We start from the raw sequence: 25,711 nt of genomic DNA, 5'->3' as shown, positions 1-25,711 counted from the left end.
GCTGTTTTGTTTCCTTAAAACCAATGGTATAAATTCTGCTCAGCTCACTTTCCCTCAAGGTTGGAAGTGCAGTGCATACCTATCAAACTTGGGAAGGTTTTGGTAATGCCAACAATAAAGTGAGTCAGCCCATGGAGAATAAAGCCAGCTCTTCGATACTCAGTTACATCTCCCCCACCCCCAGAAGCTCTTCAATAAAATGGGGGAAATAAGTGAGAAGTATCTATCATAAACTACACATGAGTTTGTGTGTTCAAGGAATAAGGAGCAATGTAGCAGTTTCAAATTTAGTTCATTAAGATAAAGAAAATTTGAGTAAGTCAAATTTTAAAATGTGAGGTTTCACTTTTAAAATATTTTAAAACAATTTAATCTGGAACTGTATTTTCCAATGGTCTCAGATGTTAGGGAAAAATGAAAGCAGGTTATCAGAACTTACTAGGAGTACTTTCTTCTTTCCTAAGAACCTGTAATGCTTTTATTTGCTGAGATATTGTTCTAATCCACTGAGTCAGATTTGGTTGGTCTGAAAAATTTAACCTGCTAGAAAAGATTATAGACAGTATTTAGTATTCTGTTGTTGCTTAGTTTAAGATACAAAGACTCCTTAAATCATCACGGGTATATTTTAAACATACTTCAAACATTAAAATACTAAAACAACCAAAAAAACTTGGGGAAAATTTGTTACTTTTAAAAGTTAGAATAGGTATTTGTCAATGGAAATGAAAATGTATTATTTGTCAATATGATGCTACTAATTATTAGCATAAAATTGAGTTATTTGTCAAAAATTTCACTTTTCCAGTATCAGAATTTGCCAGTATTTCTTAAATATCACAACCAACACATCATGGATACTATTTATTGAGTGCTTATTATGCTGCAAGCACCTAGTTATGTTGCAAGCATTTCACAGTATTAGATTTAATCCTCAAAATTTTCTTAATAAAATAGGTTATATTATTGTCCCCATTTTACAGATGAGGAAACTGAGGTTTTGAGCTATGTAACTTGACTAAGGCTGTATATGGGACAGATGTGGCATTCAAACCCAGCTACATCAGACACGATAGCTTGTGTTCTTAACAAATGTGCCGTAACTGACTCTCCTGGGAAAAAAAGCAAAACCTGAACCACAGAAGTGAGTTTTTTCTCTTTACACACAGAGAATTCTATTCTTAATCTTACAGTGACTAATTTCTTTATCAGTTCAAATACAGATATAAGTCAGCACCATGATATTTCTTTTCTAATTAAAAAAGCATGAGCTTACATCATATCTAATGGTATTTTAAGAGCATTTTGTGGTAGCATAGACTAAGACACCATAGTTTGAACTCTTAAAATTGAAGAGAAAAAAACTGACTCTGCTTTAATTTAAACCCAAATAGTACCATAGAAATAAATAGATGATTCATATTCATAAAACTTAATGTCAGGTTTGAATAGGAGATACCATCGAATTCATATTTGAAAGGAAAATGATCATGAATAACTAAAAAGCACACTAAACATCATGAAATAACAAAATTTTACATTTTAAATACACTAACAGATATGCACTTTTTGGCCCAATTCTTCAATTGGCCAGTCAATTGCAAAAAATAATATTTAATTGTTAGTATGCTCAATAAGGTCAGTTTGGGCTGCCCCTCCCCCCACATTGAGTGTCTCAAAAAAGTATGAAGGAGATATTTAAAGCAGGGTCTTAGAAATAAAGGAGACAGTTTTCATGAACCCATGGGAATTTTATATCCTTTATCGTGTTTATGGGTGATCAAGAAACTTAAAATTTTGGTCTGTTCCTTTCTAAAAACTAAAATTGTATCTCATAGGTCAGCTAGAAGAAATGACTAAATAAACAGTTTGGAAAGTACCTGGAAAACATGCATTTACCTAGAGTGATATTCCCACCCAGCTGTGGTTTATCAGTTCATTACCTTCTAAAGGAAACTACTTCTTTGATACAAAGGTTTTATGAACCAAAACTTACCCATGAAAAACATTTCTTGGAGGAAGCAGCAGAGGAATAACAGTATTACTCAAGCATTCACAAAGGGGACAAAGGAATTCTCCATTTTCTACATCATAGCTTGTATGTAAGCGTAATCTCTGTTGCCTTCGCTGTTCTTTAGCTTGAACGGAATCAAAATACCTTCACAATTAGAAAACATGAGGTATCAAAAACAATGGTAATTTTTTTTTTTAATGAGAGCCACAAGCTTCAACATTTTGTTTCCAAAAAACATCTAAAAATTAAAATTTTAAAATGACCTCAATTATTTTTAAAAGTGATACTTTAATTTTAAGTTGTAGTAATTAGCAAACAGTCATTCACCAAGTAGCATATTTCTTGGCCCTAGTGCTCTGTGGTTATTCCCGCAGGGCTAGTGCTACTTACTAGGGGTGGTTCAGTACAACTCAATGAGCAGAGTACCAGAATAACGGCACTTCTGCTGCTGCAGAAGCATAGAAAGCACCAAAACAGAGTAAGTTTGAAGTTATTCCATATTAGCTCAGGGAGCCATGACAATCTTGAGAGGTAACTAGGCAAGTGCTAGCATCTTCAGAATCAAGAGTTGTTCACCTTGGACCCGAAGAAAGACATTCTTCTCAGGTTTATACCACTGTAAAAATCCTTTTCTTCATCCAGTCTGTTAGACTTCCCATATTAAAAAATACAGACCCCTAAATTAAAAATTATATTTGATATACTATGAAGTTTCTAAGTCACTCCTTTAAATGCACTGACAAAGCAAATTAATTTTAATTGTTATCTGTTAGGCAGTAATAATGGAGTCTTTTTTTCTTCCAATGTGTTTAGTTTTCTCCCCTTTTTCTAGAATGGAATTTCCTTTATTAAAAAATTAAATTTTGAGTCTTTGGGTAAGCTTCTCTTGACTAATATTAAGAATATAAATTACCTTTGCCAACAGTGTGCATGCATAATATGCCCACAGCTACCAGTATGTATTCCACAAGACAGATCAGGGTGCATGAATAATGGATCATAATTTTCTGCATTATAAAACAAACAGAAAACATAAGAGAAAACTCAAGCATTTAATATTCCTATAACAAATGTACAACGTTAAATTGTGAAATCCTTACTAAGAGCTTGTAAACTTCAAGTGAAATGCTAGTTTATTCCTTTGAGATACCAGTAATTTATGCAAGACCCTAGATTATTTAGAATACAGGACTCTCTAATTTTCATTACCCTGAGCAAATTAGTGAAACTTCCTTGAACTGTGAACTGAAACTGGAATCCTGTTGTTGTTTAGTCGCTCAGTTTTGTCTGACTCTCAGCTATGTCTGACTCTGCGACCCTATGGACTATAGCCCCCTGTAGGCTTCTCTGTCCATGGCATTTTCCAGGCAAGAATACTGGAGTGGGTTGTTGTTTTCTTCTCCAGGGAATTCTGTACTTAAGTACATCTAATTTTTTGAACACATCACGTTTTCAGGGCACTGAGAGACTCCTATTTCCCACAAATGATGGAGCTGTCTTTAATGCCTTCAGGGCAGCTGGGTCACAATGATCTCGAACGAAAAATATGTCCTGGCAGTAGTGGGGCGCTCCCTAGAGGATATTCTGCTTAAGGACACTCATGCAGAGAAGAGCCACAATTACTGTACGAGTCATAGGTGCAGCCAAGTACCAGGACAGTAGCCCAGTCCAGAGCAGGGAAAAAGGGCAATTCACAGTCTTCTGTTCTGGCACTAATTTTTATATTCAAAGGAGATGAAAAATGAAGACAAACATAAATTGGCTAGCTGACTTCTTTGGGAATTCTTGGAATTCTCTACATTAGTTAGCATAATTTTAGAAATTCTCTAACAGTAAAATTACTCATTTCAATTTGCTTTATATAATAGAATAGTGCAAATTTCACAGCATAAAGAAATCTTTAATGATCTAAACTGTGAAAGCCTTAAAAAAAATCCACTTATAGCCAGTCAGTTTTCCTAAGCAGGTAACAAACTAAATACAGGTGATAACTTTATCTTCAGCCTAGAATGAAATTTGTAAACCATCTGGTACAAATGATCATTTCTTAAGATGAAGCAGACCAATCTTTCTTAACAAGGGGGCTTGAGAGCCACACTCTGAAGACTTCCCATGTAGGGAAAAGGCAATTTTACCAGTGAGCTCTCAAACTTCCTTCTAGTAATACAGTGTGAAAGGCACTGGCTAAACAAGTGCCTTGGAAATTAAGACAGCTCCTGCTCTCACGACGTTTACTGGTATCACTGAGGCACATGCACATATAAACAAATAGAAGAGTAGAAACATCAAAGTATCTATGGTGGACACAAGGTGTAGCCCAGATGCCCCTGCAGGAATGAATGACTTACTCCATCAGCTGTTAAAAGGGAGCACTCAACTATTATCCCTCTTTAAGAGACTTTGCTCAGGGTCACACTGCTTTGCTCAAGGTCACACCTCTTTCCAGAGGCAGCCCACAACCAGTTTATTATCAGTGTCAGGGTATAAAAAACCCACCCCCTTACCCCAACTCAGGACAGCTTTGAGCTCTATCTAGCTCCAGAGCGCCTATGGGGTTGGCTAAGGTCTTCTGGGAACTGTACCACACAGCTCAACTTCTCCCTCTGGCCAAACCTGCTTCCTTCCCCTCCATTCCATAGATACTGATTCCAAGACTCCTGAAGAATGTCCTGCACTACACGGTAGTCTCTATCTCAATAATCTAAATGAGAATCTGGCTCAAGGACTGCTTCTCACAAGGCTTACTCATCAGGATTACACCCTGGAACCATCCATGAGAACAAATAATTATTGTTATTTCAGTGTGTCAACTAATTATTGGAACTTTACAAGTCTGAAGAATGGGAAAGACTGTTAAGTACCAAAGTATGTTAATGTTCTATCACAAAGGACAGCTTTCCTTCGAATCCCTGCTATTTGTCAGCTGTGTACTTCAGGCATAATACTTAACCCACTGGAATGTTTCTGCATTTGCCAAGTGAGGAATTCCCACCCAAGTTACCTGCCCAAGATACCAGCAAGCCTAGAGAGTTATCATCAGATTAATAAAATCTCTGTATGTCACTTACCATACTAAGTGGCACTCACTATTAATAGGCCAGTTGAGGACATAGCTATGACTTACCTGGATCCTGAATGAATTTACTTCTGTCTTTTGATAACACAGTTGATCTCTGCACAAATGCTGCCAGGACCATTGCCTTGCTTTCTGCATTCACCTCTTGCTCTTCCTGACACAATATACAGGTGACACACTGTCTCTGTTCAGGGACCCGAGTCTGTGCTGGGCCCAATGCTGTAAGAGTCATATCTGAAACCACAGGGCTGCAATAAAAAGGTTATGAGAATAATTAATGAGCCTAAGAAGTTTCTATAGAATCACAGAACAGTAGATTTTAGGTATGTACATATTTAAAACACAGTTTTGATGACTTGAGAGACAGTCTTTCATATGTATCAAAATTATCTCCTTCAGTTCTCACAGCAATCCAATATATAACACAGAAGCCAGATGCTAAGTTAACAGAGCCTAGTGCACTCATTCATTTATGAATGTCAAGGGTTTTTTGAATAACTTACATTTTAAGTATACACAGGAATTATTCTATCTATAATCAGAGACATGCTCATAATTATATGCTAATTAGCTCAGATTTCTAAGAGTAAATCCTCCAACTACAAGGCCACACAATTTTTCTATCAACTCTTCTAAATTACTCTAGGATTAAGTGTACTTATAAAGAAAAAAGGGGCTTCCCCAGTGACTCAGCAGTAAAGAATCTCCTTGCCTTGCAAGAGACACAGGAGATGTAGGTTTGATCCCTAGGTTGGGAAGATTCCCTGGAGAAGGAAATGGCAACCCACTCCAGTATTCTTGTCTGGAGAATCCCATGGAGAGAGGAGCCTGGCGGGCTACATAGTCCATGGGGTCACAGAGTCAGACACGACTGAAGCGACTTAGCACACACACATGCATGCAAAAAAAGGAAAAAAAACCAAACATCTCCCTCAATTGAGAACCCCTGGTCAAGCGTTTCAAAAACTGTGATTAATTTTTACCCATTATCAAGTACAGCAGAGACAGAGGAATCCAGTTCTAACGTCTGCTGAAAGAGTTCTTTGTTCTCATCAATAAAGTGCCGCTGCATCTCAGACATCTGAGCCATGATCTTCTCTCTGCGTAATCTGGCAATCTCAGCTTTTCTCTTCCTCTCAGCTTTGTCTTTGTCTCTCGAACTCTGAAATTACACTTCATTTAATTAGACCACTAGAGGCTAAATGCACGTTTCCCCCAAAAGAGAAATATTTTTATTGTAAATACTAATTAGATTTTTAATCAACTTAACATGCTAAAGAAAAAAAAAAGGCAGTCCAAAAGATTGCTACAAAAATAAACAAACAGTGCCACAACTTCTTTGGATTTACATGTTTGTGAATAATATCAACTACCAACTTACTGCAGATACATTTAATTGCTTAAAGTGACCTTGCCACAACTTTTCAGTATTACACTTTACATCTTTTACCTCTTCCATTATGGTTCCTTCTGTCTCTGCCACAGGACTGGTGGATGAACTCTCCCTTAACTTCTTAATAGCATTAAAAGTCTATGAAAAAAAGTATCAGTTACTCTGAAGCTATGAAACATTATAAAATTTAAAGATAAACATTTAATATTTTTCACAAAAAGCAGAGTGATGTAGGAAACTTTACCTTTAATATCCACTTAATCATATCTTTGTGGACTTCTAGGTAGGGAGCATTCTGCAGTGTTTCCAGCATAGCTAGTATACTAGGTGAGTTGTTTGGAGCCTCACCAGGTTCTAAGGTGGAAGAAAAAATGGGCATGTGAATAATAGTTAAGACTTCATAGTGCTTGCTGCTGCTGCTGCTAAGTCGCTTCAGTCGTGTCCAACTCTGTGCAACCCCATAGACAGCAGCCTACCAGGCTCCCCCATCCCTGGGGTTCTCCAGGCAATAGTGCTTACTACCAGGCAAAAGAAGATAAAATGAAATTGCTTATAATATCGGCCCATCATTTGATTACAGCTCTTTTAGAAATTTTCAATACTTCTCAAAATGTGACATATTTGTATTTCACAAACAAGCTGTTAACAACTAGAATGCTTTCATCATTCAAAAACTGACGTCTTACACCATATGATTATTCTAAGATAACCTCTAGCAAAATTCAATAAAAACCCAGCTGAAAGGTCTACCTGAGATTTTACAAGTCTAGGAAAATGAATTAGATCTGATAAGTACACAGGCTCTGATAAAATACACAGGTAAATACAGATAACCTCAGAAAATTGGATTCAATATAATCTACTTCAAACCTGTATGATCAAATAAAAGAGGTTATACTACACTTAAAAAATCACTGATATGTTGAGTTAGTTTAGTAGAAGTTGTATACATACTCGATATCTTCTGTGTGAAGGTAAATGTTATGACATGCTCCTCCATGACATTCTCTAAATGCTGTTTTTCTTCTTGTAGTGCCATTCCAATTAAATGTAATACCTAAAATACAAGTACATAATTTTGTAAGAAAAAACAAATAATAATCCACTACTGAAAAAAGAGAAATCAAACTATTAAAGATTAAGTATAGTAAAAAAATAATTCAAAGTACTAATTTTTATTAAATCCAAACTCTAAAGTTCATTTTCTAATAAAGATTTCCAAGCAAGGAAACAAAAATTTCTATTTTAGCTAGGAAGAAAATTCAATTGCAAATTCTTAAGGTAAGTTAAAATTACTAACAGCTGTGACTAGCAATTCATATAATTTTCAGTTTTATTCCATCCCTACTGCTGCTGCTAAGTCACTTCAGTTGTGTCCGACTCTGTGCGACCAGGCTCCCCCGGCCCTGGGATTCTCCAGGCAAGAACACTGGAGTGGGTTGCCATTTCCTTCTCCAATATTCCATCCCTACACTACAGTCTTAAAAACCACTGATTCTAAGGATCAGTGGTCAAATAATTAGACCTGAAAGCATCGATCACATAATTATCTAATCTATAATACTAGTTTAGTTTTTCTAAGGACTAAAAATCATCTCAGAAAGAGACATACTTTTATCTCTAATGCCACATCATTTATAAAGATGTTCAGCATACCTATGAAAAATTCATTGCTAGACTTCTAAGAATATAACTACACTGAATCTGTCTGATCTTTATTGTTCTTTACCCTTCTCCCCAATTTTTGAAGGAGATACGTGTGTGGTGTCTCTGTACCTTTCCCTATACATAGGGCTGCTGTGATTGTCAAAATACTTAGAAGAACATTGGTGTGAATGACGTAAAGCCAATGTATACATAAGATAAATGATGTTCATTCCTCTTTTCTCCATCGTTTCCCACAAATCTTTTGCTCATATAATACTGATCGTCTCCAGTACACCACAACTCCATGCTTTTACATTTTATTATTTTTAATTTCTGTAATCTAATTTTATTTTTTAGTTTAAACTTTTTATTATTGGGGTATAGCCAATTAACAATACTGTGATAATTTCCGGAGAAGGCAATGGCACCCCACTCCAGTACTCTTGCCTGGAAAATCCCATGGGTGGAGGAGCCTGGTAGGCTGCAGTCCATGGGGTCGTGAAGAGTCGGACACAACTGAGCGACCTCACTTTCACTTTTCACTTTCATGCATTGGAGAAGGAAATGGCAACCCACTCCAGTGTTCTTGCCTGGAGACTCCCAGGGACGGGGGAGCCTGGTGGGCTGCCGTCTACAGGGTCGCACAGAGTCGGACACGACTGAACGGACTCAGCAGCAGCAGTAATAGTTTTAGGTGAACAGTGAAGGGACTCAGCCATACACACATGTATCCATTCTCTCCCAAAATGCCTTCCCATCCAGCCATGCTTTCACATTTTTAAGTGTATGTTTATAAACAGGAGGGGAGTATACATATGCAAATATCTTAGCCAGTGGGATACTTGAGGCTGCTGAGACAATGGGAAACAGTAGCTTTGAAGCAAGGCTCACCATCTGAATTCTGCCTTTGCTATTTTGAAGCTACATGCCTTTAGGGAGTTCCTCTAAGCCTAACTTCATCATTTTTAAAATGGGAAAAAACATTAGCTTCCCACTAGAGTTTTGAGGCTTACCAGTATGGTACATAAAAGTGCCTGGCAAGAATAGGCTAATTCTATTAACTGAGTATTATTATTATCTTTCTTTCTAGTTGAGTAACATGGACCAGTTAATTGACTCTCACTGAACCCTGCCTTCCTCATCTATACAGAAGAAAAACTATCTACTATCTACATAGGGGTATTATGTGAATTTAGTGAGATAATAATTTATGAATGACTTACATTCATTAAAGCTATAAAGTAAAATACAAACAAAAGGTTCTGAACTTGCCACTAATTAGCTATAGGACCATAGGTACCTGACTTTCAATTTCTTCAATTGCAAAATTAAGTATTAATGAACTCACAAGTTTTTAAAGAGAATTAAGTAAAAAACAAATGTAAAGATAACACATTATACAAATATCAGAGTACTGTATAAACAAAGACAGATCAGGACCAGTCAGTGAGAGGCAGATCTGCCAACAAGAGCAGGGTAATCACAAACACGTGGTGTAAAAACATCTGCCAAGCTCTCGTTTTTATCCTTAGACACAAAAATAGAAATAAAATACTTTATTTCAAAGTAAGATAACACTACATTTTAACTGAAGTGTCCCATGTACAGATATTGAAAGACTATTTTGTACTTTGGTTTCTACTACAAAACCACTGAAATATAAATAATAATGTCTTCAAACTTACCCTTTGCAGCATGGACTCAGACCAGATATGTCCACTATGTTCTACAGTCCACTGCAACACTGTCCTCATGATTAACAACATGACATCTGACTGCAAAATGTTAACCAGACTTGCAAACAGAGGGCAGAATGGGGGCAAAACTGGAGGCGGAAGTGCTGAAAATAAAGATATTATTGGCTTCTTTTGTAGAACATGCTTTAAACCAAACCAAAGCAAAAAAACTATGACCTTATTACATACTTTTGATAGCCTTCAAAGAATATTTGCATCTTAAAGCTATATTTTACCTTCTCAGATCAGTTAAATGCATAAAAGTAGCTCCGTAAATAGCAGTAGTATAAAAGAATGTCTTCCTTTTCCCTAGAAATATCTGAAGATCTGAGATAAAACTGAGATAAACTCAGAGGTGACTCAGTACAAGACTACGTCTATACTAGCCCTTTAAATGTTCATTCATTCAGAAAGCTTACATTTAAATCTTTCACTTCACTAAGGATCATTATCATAGTCTATACAAAACAACCTTTAACAATTAAGAGACTGACATGAGATTTTGGGAAAGATTAAAAATACCTGTATCTTCTTTATTTTGTTTTTTCAATTTCCGTTGAGCTTCCTCTGCCTAATAAAAATGAATTAATTTGGACACAGAATAAGTAATAGGAAACAATATCCGAAACTACTGATATAAGTTAATCTTTCTCATACTAACTTCTGATTTTAGGAAATTTCTATCCTTAATTTTGTCATCACCCTGAAACTGATATCAAGGTTAATTTCCCCTTCCACTAAGAGAATCCCCCAGGTGGATTCTTTCTTGGTTTAAAATTCAGGGGAAACATGTATCAACCAAAGTCAAAAAATTATTTAGGTTTGAGCTCTATATCATGTATCAAAAATGAATAAACACTGCTATATATAAAACAGATAACCAACAAGGACCTACTACACAGCACAGGGAACTATAATCTATATTTTATAATAACCTATAAGGGAAAAGTATCTGAAAAACTACATATTATATAAAGACTGAATCACTGTATTGTATACCTGAAACTAACGTAACATTGTAAATCAACTATACTTCAAAAAAAAAAACCAACCAACCAACTAGGAAACAAAAGCTTCATGCTTAAGTTTCGTTTAATGCCATTTATTCCAAACTTATTTTTAAGAGTAAACTGCTAAAAGGCAAAATTTAACTAGTTAAATTCCATAAGTCACCATGGGAAAACATAATGTTAAGCACTAGCAATTCCGAAATGAGTGTAAAACAGGTTAACTGATTACCATAAGGTTGATGATTTGTCTTCAAAAGCCAATAAAATACATACAATTCGATATGTGTAGGTACGTGTATAATTATATAGATCTCTTTTATGTATGCACAAAGTACTAAGGGGAAAACCCCATATGTTAAGTGGTGGTATTATAGGTAATCTGTACTTTCTTCTTTATACCTTTTCATATTTTCCGAATTTCCTACAATAAAAATGTGTCCTTTTTCAATCTGTGTGAAAAGCAGTAAAAGTTGTTTAGGAAAAAACAAAAACAAAAAAACTCCAAGCAACCCTTTCCCAATATACTTTTAATTTTCCCAATTACCTTGGATTGCTCTGCCCTTGAAAAGTGATAGAAATACAAATTGAACTCTTTGGCACACTCTGGTTTCAGTTCATACATGCCTCGTCCTGTTAATCCAGGTTTCCTTTGGGGAAGAAAAAAATTCTTAAATCTCATATACTGGACTTCCTTTGTGGTCCAGTGGTTAAGAATCTGCCTGCCAATGCACGGGACATGGGTTTGATCCCTGATCTGGGAAGATTCCACATACCACCAGGCAACTAAGTTTGTGTGCTGTTACTACTGAAGCCATGCTCTAGAGCCTGTGCTTCACAAGAAAAGCTACCACAGTAAGAAGCCTATACAACTAGAGAGAGCCCATGCATAGCAATGAAGACCCATGGCAGCCAAAAATTTAAAAAAAAATAATAATTTAAAGATCTCATAACCTGCTGGTGAGCATAAGCTGGAACTGCTTTCTGTGGATTCATTTGGGAATCTATATCCAAAGCTTTATGTACATCCATTTTTATCTAGCATGTCCACCTTGGATTTATTCTAACTGGACACGGGAATGTGACGGTCATTGTAGTGACAGCAATTTGAAGTCTAACAATAAGGGACAGGTAACACACATTACGCCATCTCCAAACAATCGAAAACTATTAAAAGTGATGTTAACTTCTATATTTTGACATGTAAAGATGTCTATGAAAAGTTCTACCAAGTGAAAAAAGCAGGTGTAATTTGGGTTGAGAGAATTTTTTTTTAATAATTTATTTATATTTATTTTGGCTGTGCTGGGTCTTTGCTGCTACATGGGCTTTCCCTGGTTGCAGAGAGCAGGGGCTACTCTTGGTTGCGGTGTACAGGCTTCTTCTTGCAGTGGTTTCTCTTATTGCAGAACAGCGGCTCTAGGTGCATGGCTTCAGTAGCTGCTGCACTTGGGCTCCAGACCACAGCAGTTGTGATCTAATGTGGGCTCAGCAGTTGTGGCACATGGGCTTAGCTGTTCCATGGCATGTGGGATCTTCTTTGATCAGGGATTGAACCCAGCTTTCCTGCATTGGTAGGTGGATTCTTTACCACTGAGCCACCTGGGAAGTCCCTGAGAGTCTCTTTTCTAGTCTTTTTTTTTTTATACTTCCCCAAAAAACATGTATTGTTTTTAAAATCAATAGAAATAAAGACACTGTCATTGAAGTGAGGAGCAAAGAAAAAGCAGGATTAAGAAACTGCCTCAACAACCTTAAGGGGAAACTAGTTTACTGACTGGCTGACACACTAGACACCAAGGAAAGCATGACTCGGAGGCTGACCCACCGCTTAGGCGGCACATACAAATGGAAGCAAAGGAAGCACAATGCATGCCCTTAAGATCAGGTTAATTTCAGCTATTTGAAACTATCAGCTATGAACACCTATTTTGAATACAATTGAAAATTCTCATATATCTACTGTAAGTTGCTAAATAGGGCTAGATCATAAAAGAGAAATGTCAGTGAGAAATCTAGTTCAGAATTACAAGTCTGAAAATGGTTGTCACTCTCTGAAAACAACAATTTTATTCTTACTTCCATCAAAGGAAACACTCTAAGAAAAATTAATGTATAAAATCAAATCAAATGTGAAAAAATAGAAAATAAACTCACTTGAAATGGGCAACTGCTTCAATCACACTCTCCATGCCAGTCTCCTTGTTCTCCTAAAGGTACAGGAAATAAATGTGTTTTATGTTAATAACAGTATCTGCTAGCAGTCTGAGCATTGTGCTTTTATCTCATTAAGCTTCATAAAGAAATTGTATAAAGTGAATATACTACTATCTCAGTTTCTACAGATGAAGATTCCATAGGAAACATGATTAATATGCAGTTGGGGAAATTTACTTGGTAAGCTAACATTCATTCAGATTGATACAATTAAAAACAAGTCACCATATGAAATCAAGGTGACAGCTTTCAAAAGGAATGAAATAAAATCACAAAGTATACATAACATTTAAACAAAATTTATATCTTTGTAATATTTTCTGAAATAGCTATACTAATTTCTTATCTATCTTCATTAAAACAGCATTTTCCAAATCATATCTTATTTGTGACAAGATGTTAACAGGACTTGTGTGAATAAAAGAATTCTCTGGTCAAAAATGTTTGGTAGATATAGATGCCATCACTTTGTACAAGGTATTTGCATTTTTCAAATGCTGTTTAAATTTCTTCCTATTCTAACATCTAAGTGAAACTATAATTGTTCCCTCATTTCCTGCATTAAAAAGTACCTGCATACACAACTAGAAATGGAAATGGCAAAAGTAGCCCATTAACAGAGACCTAAAAAAAAGTACATGTAATTTTTATTCTGAATAGATACTTAGTGATATTAAAAATTATTATTTTTTTAGGTGTGATAACTAGCAAATGCACAGGTGTTTTTCTAAAAGCTTGTAACTTTTGGATCAACCTTGGCACTCCTGACATTTGGATTAGATAGGTCATTATTGTGAGAGTCTGTCCTGTACTGTAGGATGTTAAGAGTATCCTGGCCTCTGTTGAATGGATGCCAGGAACACACACACTCAGGCCTGAGTAGTGACACTGTCAAATGGTCCCCTCCCGGGGTGGGGGGTGCCAAAAGTGTCCCTGGGTGAGAACCACTATTTTAGATACATACAATTCTATTTATAGATGAAATGGTAAATCTGGTATTCTCCACAAAATAACCCAGTGAGGGTGTACAGATTAGTGGTTAGAGTAGAAATAAGACTGGTCATCTGGTGAAACTGGCGATGGGTTCATTATACTATGTTCTCTATTCCTATAGATGTTTGAAATAAGTTTGAAATAAGACAAAGTTTAAGATAAGTATTACAACTCCACAATGTTTAAATCCTAGAAGAATGAAAATTAAGGTTCAGAGTTCTAATCTATGTTTCAAATATGGGAAAACATTGTGAAAAACCTTTCCCAACTGTAATTGGGGTTTCTGAAAAGCCCCAGGGCTGAAAAATAGGTGGCATGGGACCTTAAGATTCTAGGAGGAAAAATAGCTACAACTGATCTACGAATGCCCATATGAATGTTAATTTACATTCACTAAAATGAGAGGAATGGCTTAGCAGAGTCTTTGGATGCTTTAGAAGGAAAAAACTCTAGCAAACTTTAGTTTATTCAACATAGCTGAGTAGGTATTTCTAGGTTATAAAGCGTTATCTCTATCCATCACAACTTTGTATTAAACATCCTATCAACAATTCTTCTTTAATGGATATGTAAATTCCGTTCTAAGGAACACGTTTTCTTTTACTCAGTAGCCTTATCTCTTTCAAGGCTTCGCTATGAAGGATTCTATTTCTTTGCTGCTTTCCACTCCTAGTACCAGTACTTTCTTTTTCTATTTATTTCTAATAAGAGTGACTAGAGTTATACATGTGCTAGCACTGTAGTTTTTACAACTGTGGAGAAGGTATATAGAAGTCAGTCTATACACACACTAGACGGACAGTTAAAGGTTAAATGTTTCCATATATTTATGGAAGGGTTTATGGAAGGATTTCCATGTATTTTTTAAAATGTAGGTACTTACATCTTCAGGTAAAGACTTTACCAATTCACTATGAGCCATAGGTTTGATGCTCAACTGATGGATAATCTCTCGTTTAATCTCATCTGTAGCATTAACCTGTCCAACTCCAGGACTAAATCTCTCTCCTGTCAACAATGAATAAGTACATATATACACACTTAACAATCATAATATTTGTAAGCAACACATATTTATAATTCATGAAACACAATATATTTTTCTTTCTGTACATTGGAAAAGCAATGACTGGTCAGGCAATAAAGCAGGGTGAAAGCAGCTCCCAGTCATCTTTTTGAGCCTCTGACAAAGCAGGTGAGTGTAGTCCTTAGCCATGGAGAGAGAACTCTGGTTGCTGTTTTCAAAGAATGAGATCAGAAGGTGGGAAGGGACTAGCAACAGAGCTGTACCAGCAGCCTAGGAAATTGCTTTCAAGTCATCTGCCATGTGGTAGGAGGAAGGGAGCCCTCCTTTGCCCTTTGATCTAGTGGCAAATAAGGTATCACCTTCTGAGATCTCCTTCTTTGGTATTACATCCTGACAGCAGCCAGGATTCTTTGCTCCAGGACTGTTGAGAGTCTGAAACAATACGGGAAGAGGGAGAAAGTAAAGCACACAACAGGAAAGATGGAGGCGACGGGACTGAAAATATAGATAGTGAGAACACTTGCGCACCACAAAGCCATGGGCAGAAACACAGCTAAGATATAAAGTAACAATAAATAGCTCCTAAATATCCTATTCTTATTTGCTAAATTCTCCTGTCCCGTTTTATTCCTAACTCACAATTTTCCAGTTTATCCTGCGTTAGCAGTTGTCCTCTTCCCTTCTTCCAAAGCACTGCAGTGCTATTACTCTCATCATTACAGTAACCAGAGGGGAAAACAAAAATATATACTCTAATCTCCTTCCCCTAAAACTGAGTAACTGTTCAAACAGAAGAAACAGTTCAGATTCTAAACTACTTGCTACCACAAAATTCAATACAGGACTTCCCTGGTGATCCAGTGGTTAAGAATCTGCCTGCCAATGCAGGGGACATGGGTTCAGTTCCTAGCCTGGGAAGATTCCATGTGCTGTGGGGCAACTAAGCCCATGCGCTACAACTACGGTGCTCTGCAACAAGAGAAGCCACCACAATGAGAAGCCCGTGCACGCCAGCTAGAGAAAGCCCCACACAGCAACAAAGACCCAGTACAGTCAAAAATAAATAAATAAAAATTTTAAAAGTTTTTCAAAAGTCAATATAATACATAAATGTTTCAAAATATCCAAACTTACCAACAAGCATTATAATGAGGTATAGCATTTCTTCTATTAGAGTGTTGTTCTGCTGAACTAAATCCTGAAACCATCGGGGGCAATGGAAGAGAGCAAGTTCAGAGATAAGAATAAGAATCATCTGTATTACCTCAGATGATTAAAATAACCAAAAAGAATGAAAGGCGCTTCTCTAACAATTATGTTGCGGTCTCATAAGGCATGCTCTTACCTTATGAGGAGTCTCAGAACTAATTTTCTTCCCATAATCTGGGGTACTGAAAATCTGATAAAGTTCAAAGCGGCTAAGCATTATCATCAGGAAATGATTTGGATCCATCATGGAGACACCTGTCTTTTTTTAAAATGTATGAAAGAAAGGAAGAGAGGAAGGTCAAAAGGGCTACTAAACAATTAGTGAGACATATTTTGGTTTGCACAAGAGAAAGCAGCTTACTCATTCATCAATTCCAATAAAAGATGAGGACTCATTTAGCCCCAGTCCTTACTTGTGATAGCTACAAGTGTGGACAGGAATCTATGCTGGTAAAACAAAACAAAACACGCCCTGAACCCACATATCATAATAACATGGACTATACGTTCTCTTCCCTTTTATGCTTTGAATTAGTTGTATCCCTATAAATTCAGTTCAAGGTTTTATGTCAGTGTTGTCACTGTCAGGGATACGACTCTGAGAGAAATGTGGTATAGTAATAAAACTTTCAGTATTTTTTAAAAAATGCATATATATTAAACTCTTTTCAAGAACTCAAACTAATTTTTAGTAATAAATGCTATACTAAGTGAAATGCTGGCTTTTAAATATTAGTTTTAATTCTCTTATAATTCCATTTGTATAGATTCTCAATCAACTTGCATTCTGATTTTTTGAACCAATAGTTTTTGAAATTTACATTTTGTAACTTATTCTATAATTTCTAAATCCACTCAGCAATAATATGGAAACACTGCTTTGTGACAAGCACTGTGCTACATAAGTGGACATAAAAAGGACCAAGGGAGCTGTCACAGTTTAGTGTAGAGGAAGGAAAGGGAATAGGCAACCACAATCCAGAGTTACGAATGCTCTGGTGGGGATAAGCATCATGCTATGGGCCCTCCCCAAAAGGATACACAGCCATGTTTAGTATGTCAGCTTTCTGGAGAAAGTGATGCTAAACTAAACATGAAGATATGCAGGAAAACAAGACAGGCAGCAAACAGAAAAGGAAGAGGGTGGGGTGCACAACCTAGGTAAGAAAAGAAAGAAACGTACAAATTTTAAGACTTAATGGTATATGACAAATTCAGGGAGTTTTTCACATAGTTAAGTATTGAAGGCCTTGAAAATCAGTTTGAGGGATTTGGGGCTTTATAATCAGAAGACAGTGAAGAAAGGATGGCTTTCAGATTTCTGACTCTAATAACTGTATAGATTGTTGAACAATTCACCAAGGTAGAGAAACTCTGAAGATAGGAAGAAGGTATGGAGGACACAGGATTTATTTTGAATATGTGAAATACAAGATGTGTTCAGGAAACCAGCTGGAAATGTTCAGTTATTTTAGCCATATGAATTTGGAGCTTAGTAGATAAGGGCTAGGTGGCTTCCTTGGCAGCTCAGTGGTAAAGAATCTGCCTGTAATGCAAGAGATGCAGGTTCGATCCCTGGGCTGGGAAGATCTCTGGAGAGGAAACGACAGCCCAGTCCAGTGTTCTTGCCTGAGAAATACCACGGACAGAGGAGCCAAATGCACTACAGGCCATGGGGTTACAAAAGAGTTGGACACAACTTAGCGACTAAACAACAACAGATAACGGATAGATCGAAGTTACAGATTTGAGAGTGATCCTAAGTGTCTGGGTCCAGTGAAAATAACAAAAAGAAAAACTCCCTCAAACCTTTAAATTTAATGCTTTTAATTCATTACCTGAAGCATTACTATATCCTTATCAAACATTTCACGTCTACATTTCACATTGTGGTAGTAATAAATCTGAAAAAAAAAAACATAAGTAATTATGTTGGGTAAACAGGTTTTTATTTGTGCAGTTCTCTCCTCTCCCCACTCACCAAAAGACCACATGGCTTTCGTGCACGTGAGTATATGAACATGCAAACATGCACACACAATGCGGTTTCCCCAGCAGTGAGCGCTATCTCAACAGAGATTAATTAGACATTTCCAGATTGTAGTATGGAAACTCTATGGAACTTTATGGTTCACATTTTGCAACGAACTTTCTGGGTCTCCTAATAAAGTTCTTTCAATGAGATTTATAGCTATCAAAAGTAGAGAAAAATCCTATACCAAGTCTCAGTGAGGTTTAAAAATTAAAACCTCAATTTCAGAGCTATACTAACAGAACTTTTATCTTTTTTAAACCAATTTTATAATTAAAGTAGGTGAAATCTTGATTTTTCATTATGTTTTTAAAAATATCAAGCTTTGTTCTAAAAATGACTTCAAGTGAAAATTAAGTTCATTTCTACTTTTGATATTGTTTCTTAATAAAATATGAATAAAAGCTCTAAGAAACTTTTGGTTTAACATTACATCTATCTTGTCAAACAGTTTTTAATAAAACATTTTTAAGGTTCATTTCCAGTGGCCATTCAATAGTTTTAATATAGATGACTTTCGATGACTATTATAACCTCCACAGAAACTAAAGAATGGACTGAGAACTCTTCACAGAATTAAAAACCACTTACCTGGTTTACGAGAGAGAAACCATTTCTTCTCCACATTCCTGCATGTACTTGGGCACATAAAACAAGACATCTAAGAGGGTGTTCTATCAACATGGGTGGGCTAAGTTCACTCTGTGTATACAAAAAAATGACAAAAATCTCAATTCTATAAAGAAGACTGGTTTAGAAATGGAAACTTTATATAAAATACAAGTCAAAACTATTTTAAGGTATGTCCGTGTGCTAGTTAATTTTATGTGTGGACTTGGCTGGACCATGATACCCAATTTTTGATTACCACCAGTCTAGATGTCGCTGTGAAGCCATTTTTTAGATGTGACTAGTATTTAAATCAGTATACTTTATGAGTAAAGCACATTACTCTCCATGATATTGGTGGGCCTTTTCCAATAAGCTAGAAGGCCTTAAAAGAAAAGACTGAGGTTTCTCCAAGGATGAAGAAATTCTGCTTCCAGCCTGCCTTTGGATTTCAGACTATAAGATCAACTCTTAATCCGCCAGATTGCCAGGTTTAGTTCAGACTTGCCAAATCCCTTGAGTATGTGAGCCAAATCCCTACAATAAATTAATCTGTCTTTTCCTGTATACACACACATATACAAACACACACTCAGGTATACTATGTAATGATCTGATATTTGCGGTTCAATTTCTGGCTTGGGAAGATCCGGTAGAGAAGGGATAGGCTACCCACTTCAGTATTCTTGTGCTTCCCTTGTGGCTCAGCTGGTAAAGAATTCGCTTGCAATGCGGGAGACCTGGGATTGATCCCTCAGTTGGGATGAGCCCCTGGAGAAGGGAAAGGCTATACCCACTCCAGTATGGCCTGGAGAATTCCATGGACTGTATAGTCCGTGGGGTCGCAAAGAGTCAGATATGACTGAGCAACTTTCACTTTTTCTAATTATGAAATGATGACCATGGTAAGTCTAGTAACCATCTGTCCCCATTCAAAGTTATTACAATATTACTCAGCACATTCCTTGTGCTGGATATTATATTCTCATAACTTATTTATTATCTAACTGGAGGTCTGTAATAGGTATTTACTTTTAAATGTTTGCACTACTTACTAGAGGTAGGAGCTCTGGAAATTTATATGCCACTTCACTTTTGCTTAACAACACATGCAAACCTGCATGGAAAACAAAGATAGAAGTATTTCTATAGGTGAAAGTAATTTAGATTAAAAAAAAAAAAAAAAAACTAAACTAAATATTTGCTCAACTTTATATCTAACTCCCTTTCTGTGTCTCTTTGGAAACCTATCATATTACACATTAAGATACAAAATGAACTGCATCCATAAAAGAAGCTTTCCAACTGTTATTTTCATGAACCTCTGTATTAAAGGCATGCTTAGAACCAGAGTCTTAATTACATGTACCAACATACACTGATTAAATTTTACAGAAGTAAATGTTAGAAGTGCAAACATAGCAAAAGCAGCTATATAACTATCAAAGCAATTTATATGTTAAACCAATTTTAAGGGTCATAATCGACTGGATCATGAAGTTTGTTCCATTTAAAGTACAGTAGCAAGAGATCCTCCTGGCAACTGAACTGAGAAACTGGCCATGGAATTCAAGGTCTACTGATTCTGACCTCAGAATTCAGTTCCCCAGAATTTCCAGTTTAGGATCAAAGCCTCTTTCGTCCCTAATTGCAAAGGGCTTTTCATAGCTCAACTTTAGTTAATTCTGCTAGCTAAGAACTGTCCTATTTATGTTGTTGTCTAAACAGAAAGTGCTTTTTACAGTCTCATCAATAGATGCAGGCTGCTTGGTCAAGCCTGGTTTGAAGCTTTCCTCATCCAAGAACACCTGTATTGAGAATTCCATTCTAACAATGTGCACTCAGCCTCCATGAGCATAGCCTCCAAGTTGTTCTTGAACTGCTCTGTGTATGTTCACTTGGCTCTCCAGTTAGATTATAAGCATTCAGGCCAAAGTTTGCCAAACACAGGAAGATAAAATGCTCAAAATATTAGAGGACTGAGGGGGGTAAATACCTTGGCAAAATTACTACATTTTTAGAGTACTGACTGTTTTCCCTGTGGATAATTATCAGCATTAGCTTCCACTCAGATTTTCAAAGGGCAGAAAAGATCAGTGGCTGAGTTAAAGATCCACTTTCCTGCATTCTAGTTGAACACTATGCCACACCACCATGCCATCACTTGCCTGTACTGAAGATCAATAGTTCAGCATGCAAGTATCAATACTTATGAAAACAAAACTGGGCATTAACAAGTTACAGGAAAAAGATCTCTGCCTACAATCAACAATTTCATTTCAGGTACTTTTTATTGTTCTACTTGTACTATTTAAATTCACATGTCTAAGTTCAATCTTAAATCACCACAATTTCAATAAGAATCTAAAAAAATTGTTGGAATGCTAACATCTATTGGTAAGATAATGTGGTAATGCACAGAACAATTAAAAAAAAAAGGCTTTAGAAATGACAGAGGGATTGTTACTATTTATCCCACAGACGTTAAAAGGATAATAAAGGAATTTTATGAACAACTCCGTGTCCACGTATTTGATAACTCAGATGAAATGGACCAATTTCTTGAAAAACACAAACCACCAAAACTCACACAAGAAGATACAGATAATAGGAACTGTTGTATATCTGCTGAAGAAACTGAATCAATGATTAACTGCCTACCAAAAAAGGGAAAGTATCAGTTCCATACTATTTTACTGGTGAATTCTACCAAACACTTAAGGAAGAAAAGATACCAATTCTCCAGTCTTTTACACTTACACACACACACACAAACTACTTTCACGTTATTAAGTTACTGAGCCACACACTTAAGCTACATTGTAAATTCTGCAATGAGTGAAAATATTTACCTTTATAACTTTACTTTTCTACTCTCTGAGTTGGAAACGGAACTAAAGGGAACAGTATGTGAACAGGCTAAGAATTCCTGCACTCAAGAAATGTGGAAGAAAGTTACGATGTCTATAGAGACAGACGAGTGCACATGCAGAGTTTCTGGCTGCTCTGAGGTAGCAGCTTCAAATAGTTGAGCATGTATAAATAGTGTGTAAATCAGCTACTTACAATTAAAAAAAACCTATCAATACAATTTGTAACTCACTTCAACCTGATGATTAAAAAATTTATCAATAAGAAACTGCTGAGAGAGAGAGGAAGTCTAGGGTGTTTTCAATTTATTAACAATCACTTAAGTGATAGACTGATCTGAACAAGAACACTTTCAAAATAAAGCATTGTAGGTATTCAGTAAATACTAACCACAAACAACAATTCAAAAGACAATTTCAGGCTTCTCTTTTTAGGGAAAAATGTTTTACCTGCAAGTAAGCGAGAAACTGGGAGGTGAATGCTAACTTTTTCTTTGGAAACACAGTATCTGATAGTTTCCACTGAATGTCCACAAATGCTTAATGTGACTGGCTGTTCACCATCAGTAAAACCACCATGACACTGTGTCAATACAGCAAGGCATTTCTTGTAAGCTTCAATTAATACTTTTTCCTATAAAAGAGGATTTTATGTTAAGTTTCTACAATATTAAACAAGAATCTCAAATTCAATGATGAATATTTACCTCAAATATCAATATGGGCAAACTCAATCTTCCCCTCGAAACTTGTTCCCTCTATCCAAGGACCTGTCTCAGGGAACATCTCTACAGAGCTGCAGAAATCTAGAAGTCATTCTAATATATTCCTTTCCCTCATTCCCCATTTTTTCCTGTAAATTGAGGCATAGTTGATGTACATTAGTTAGAAGTGTACAATACAGTGACTCAAAATTTTTATAGATTATATTCCATTTAGTTATTATAAAATATTGACTATATTCTTTGTGTTGTACAATATATTTTTATAGCTTATTTATTTTATACACAGTGGTTTATACCTCTTAATCTCTCCTATTTTGCCCCTCCTGGTCTTCTTTCTCTCCACTGGTAACCACTAGTCTGTTCTCTGTACCTGTGAGTCTGTTTCTGTTTTATTTTTTAGATTCCACACATAAGTGATTATAGGATTTGTCTTTCTGACTTATTTCACTAAGCATAACTTTTTGTTTTTCTGACTTATTTCTCTACGCATAATACCCTCCAGGGTCCATCAATGTTGTTGCTAATGCAAAATTCCATTCTTTTCATGGCTGAGTAATATTCCACCACACCTACCCACCCATCTACATATTCTTTAGCCACTCATCTATTGGACACTGTATCCTGGCAATTATAATGCTGCTGTAAACACTGGAGTCTTAGTTACTCAGTCAAGTCCAGCTCTTTGTGAGTGGATTGTAGCCTCCCAGGCTCATTGGTGAGCATGTGTTTCTTCAAATTAGTGTTTCTTTATCTTCAGATAAATACCTGGGAGTGGGATTGCTGGACTTTATGGTGGCTCTATTTTCAGTTTTTTGAAGAACTTCCATATTGTTTTCCACAGTGGCTACAACAATTTACATTCGCACTAACAGCTGTACAGGTTTCCTTTTCTCCACATCCTCGCCAACATGTGTTATTTGTGCTCTCTGTGATGACAATTATTCTGACACGTGTGAAGTGGTAGCTCATTGTGGTTTGATTTGCATTTCTCTTATGATTAGCAGTGTTAAGCATCTTTTCATGTGCCTATTGGTCATCTGTATGTCCACTTTTGAAAAATGTCCATTCAGGTCTTCTGCCCATTTTTTAATTGGGCTGTTTTTTTGATATTGAGCTGTATGGGCTGTTTATATATTTTGGATAATAATCCCTTATTGGTCATCTCATTGGCAAATATTCTCTCCTCCTCAGTAGGTTGTCTCTATGTTTTGTTGATGGTTTTCTTTGCTGTGTGGAAGCTTTTAAGTTTAATTAGGTTCCATTTGTTTATTCTTTTGCTTTTGTTTCCTTTGCCTTAGGAAATACATCCAAAAAATTTACTAAGATTGATGTCAAAGAGTGTTCTATGCTTTCTTCTAGGAGGTTTATGGTTTCCAGTCTTACATTTAAGTCTTAATCCAATTTGAGTTTATTCTTTTATATGGTGTGAAGAAATGTTCTAATTTCATTCTTTTACATGCAGCTGTCCAGTTTTTCCAGCATTACTTACTGAAAAAGATCACTGTCTTTCCATGGCATATTGTCTCCTTTGTTGTGGATTAACTGACCATAATTGTGTGGGTTTATTTCTGGGCTCTATTTTCTTCATTCCCCATTGTGCAATCTATTACCAAGCTAGCAACCGTACCTAAAATGCTCTCAAACCTGGCCACTGATATCTCAGTCATTTAAAGGAAAGCCAATGTGTCTCCACTGAACTTCCTGCTTCTACTCTTGCCCTCCTCCATCCGTTATCCACACATATAACTTTCAAAAACATGTAAACTGGATTATGTCACTTTTCTGCTTGGGAGTCTCAAATAGCATCCACTTCAGTCAGAATAAAATTTAAACTTCTGAACATGGCCCTCTTCAACCTCTGCTCCAACTACAGCCTCTCACAGCTTCTGGAACAACCATACTCCTATTCATCAGAAAGCATGATACAGCTTTTCCTCAGTCAGGAATATTCTTTACTCTGATCAGTTAATTCTGACACACAGTTTACATCTCATGGAAGCCTTCTCTGATCTCCTAACTTACACTTCTCATCTAGATTTTATAGCCAAAGGAGGCCAACATAGTTTAAAGACACAGGACAAATGTACTAATAGTAAAATTTCATTTTGGAGTAATTTATAAACTTTTTATATGCTCAAAATCTTGATAGGATTATGGGGGGAAAAAAAGAAGACAGCAACATAAGAGAAAAGAGTGTGGATTACATCTCCCTCTATTTTCTGATTTCTCTAAGGCTTTAGAATTATAACTTTTATTGAATGTATAGGTCAAACAGGAAAATATGCTATTTTATGAGCATATCATAAAATATGATCTTCTTACTATCCTCTCCAAACTGCCTCATATTTTACTTAGGAAACTGTTTATCTCTGCCCCTCCTCCAATTTATCTCCTATCCCTGACCCCAGAAGAGACTCACGTCTAAAGCACACCAGTCTTGTATCATCGAAATGACATGTGTTAATTTCATTTGTAGTGTGAAGGCTGCTTCCCACTCTGGTTCCATTTCGATATGCTGTCCTACTTGACGTGTAATTGGATCCATTCCCTTAAAAGAAGTGAAAAGATTTTAAATAAATTAAAATTAATTTGTTTTTCTACACAGAAACTTAAGACATAATGTAGAAGAAATATATACTGATTACAAAAACATACAAGAGTTTTAACAGGAAGCTTCAAGCAGTATGAGAAGTCCAACTTCTTAAATTACATGTTTAATATAACATTCCCTAAAATTTTATAAAGAAAAAAATCCCAGTAAAATATAGAATGAATTACTTTAGAGGCAATCTTCTACATGTTTTAGACAATAAAATTTGTACTTCACTGCAACAATCCCTCAAAAATTCCTTTTTAGTTCTATCATCTATAGAAAAAGCTGTCAGAAGAAATTTGACAGGCTTTTAAAATGCTATTGAATTTATAAGTATGTTCTATAAAATGCTAAAATAAAATTTTTATATTTATTTGTATTTTGCAACTGCAAGTTTTCAGAGTTTGAAGGGAAGCAAAACTAGAAAAAGATAAACAGCTTTTAATACAAAAGAATATACCTCTTTAGAAACTAGCCTAACTACCCTGGTGTAACAGAGCTAATTAAATGGTGGAAAATATAGGACATTTTGAGTATTCAAATTAACCAAGGTAGCTACTGTT

The 25,711-nt window shown here is 36.0% G+C and overlaps 1 protein-coding gene across 15 annotated transcripts in view; it reads right to left on the bottom strand.

Moving 5' to 3' along the window:
- Positions 1 to 25,711, bottom strand: part of UBR2 (ubiquitin protein ligase E3 component n-recognin 2) — a 112,366-nt gene that overhangs the window by 24,675 nt on the left and 61,980 nt on the right. For 7 of the 15 annotated variants that reach the window (XR_009492471.1, XM_059880356.1, XM_005223446.5 and 4 more), the window contains 20 exons: positions 24,975 to 25,103; positions 22,281 to 22,464; positions 20,016 to 20,077; positions 18,943 to 19,053; positions 18,158 to 18,223; positions 16,456 to 16,578; positions 16,245 to 16,308; positions 14,967 to 15,091; positions 13,031 to 13,083; positions 11,421 to 11,523; positions 10,389 to 10,437; positions 9,816 to 9,970; positions 7,438 to 7,540; positions 6,728 to 6,837; positions 6,541 to 6,621; positions 6,074 to 6,252; positions 5,139 to 5,338; positions 2,928 to 3,021; positions 1,997 to 2,158; positions 440 to 543 (listed from right to left, as the gene is read on the bottom strand). Coding sequence is in view for 13 of the 15 variants with exons in the window: in XM_059880356.1 (XP_059736339.1) it covers positions 440 to 543; positions 1,997 to 2,158; positions 2,928 to 3,021; positions 5,139 to 5,338; positions 6,074 to 6,252; positions 6,541 to 6,621; positions 6,728 to 6,837; positions 7,438 to 7,540; positions 9,816 to 9,970; positions 10,389 to 10,437; positions 11,421 to 11,523; positions 13,031 to 13,083; positions 14,967 to 15,091; positions 16,245 to 16,308; positions 16,456 to 16,578; positions 18,158 to 18,223; positions 18,943 to 19,053; positions 20,016 to 20,077; positions 22,281 to 22,464; positions 24,975 to 25,103 (2,257 nt within the window). In the remaining 2 variants the exon portion in view is untranslated. The other 8 variants (XM_005223447.5, XM_059880358.1, XM_059880359.1 and 5 more) reach the window with 8 other exon arrangements.

This window comes from Bos taurus, chromosome 23 (genome assembly GCF_002263795.3).
Source record: "Bos taurus isolate L1 Dominette 01449 registration number 42190680 breed Hereford chromosome 23, ARS-UCD2.0, whole genome shotgun sequence".
Lineage (NCBI taxonomy): Eukaryota > Metazoa > Chordata > Mammalia > Artiodactyla > Bovidae > Bos > Bos taurus.
This window is presented reverse-complemented; position numbering and strand designations above follow the sequence as displayed.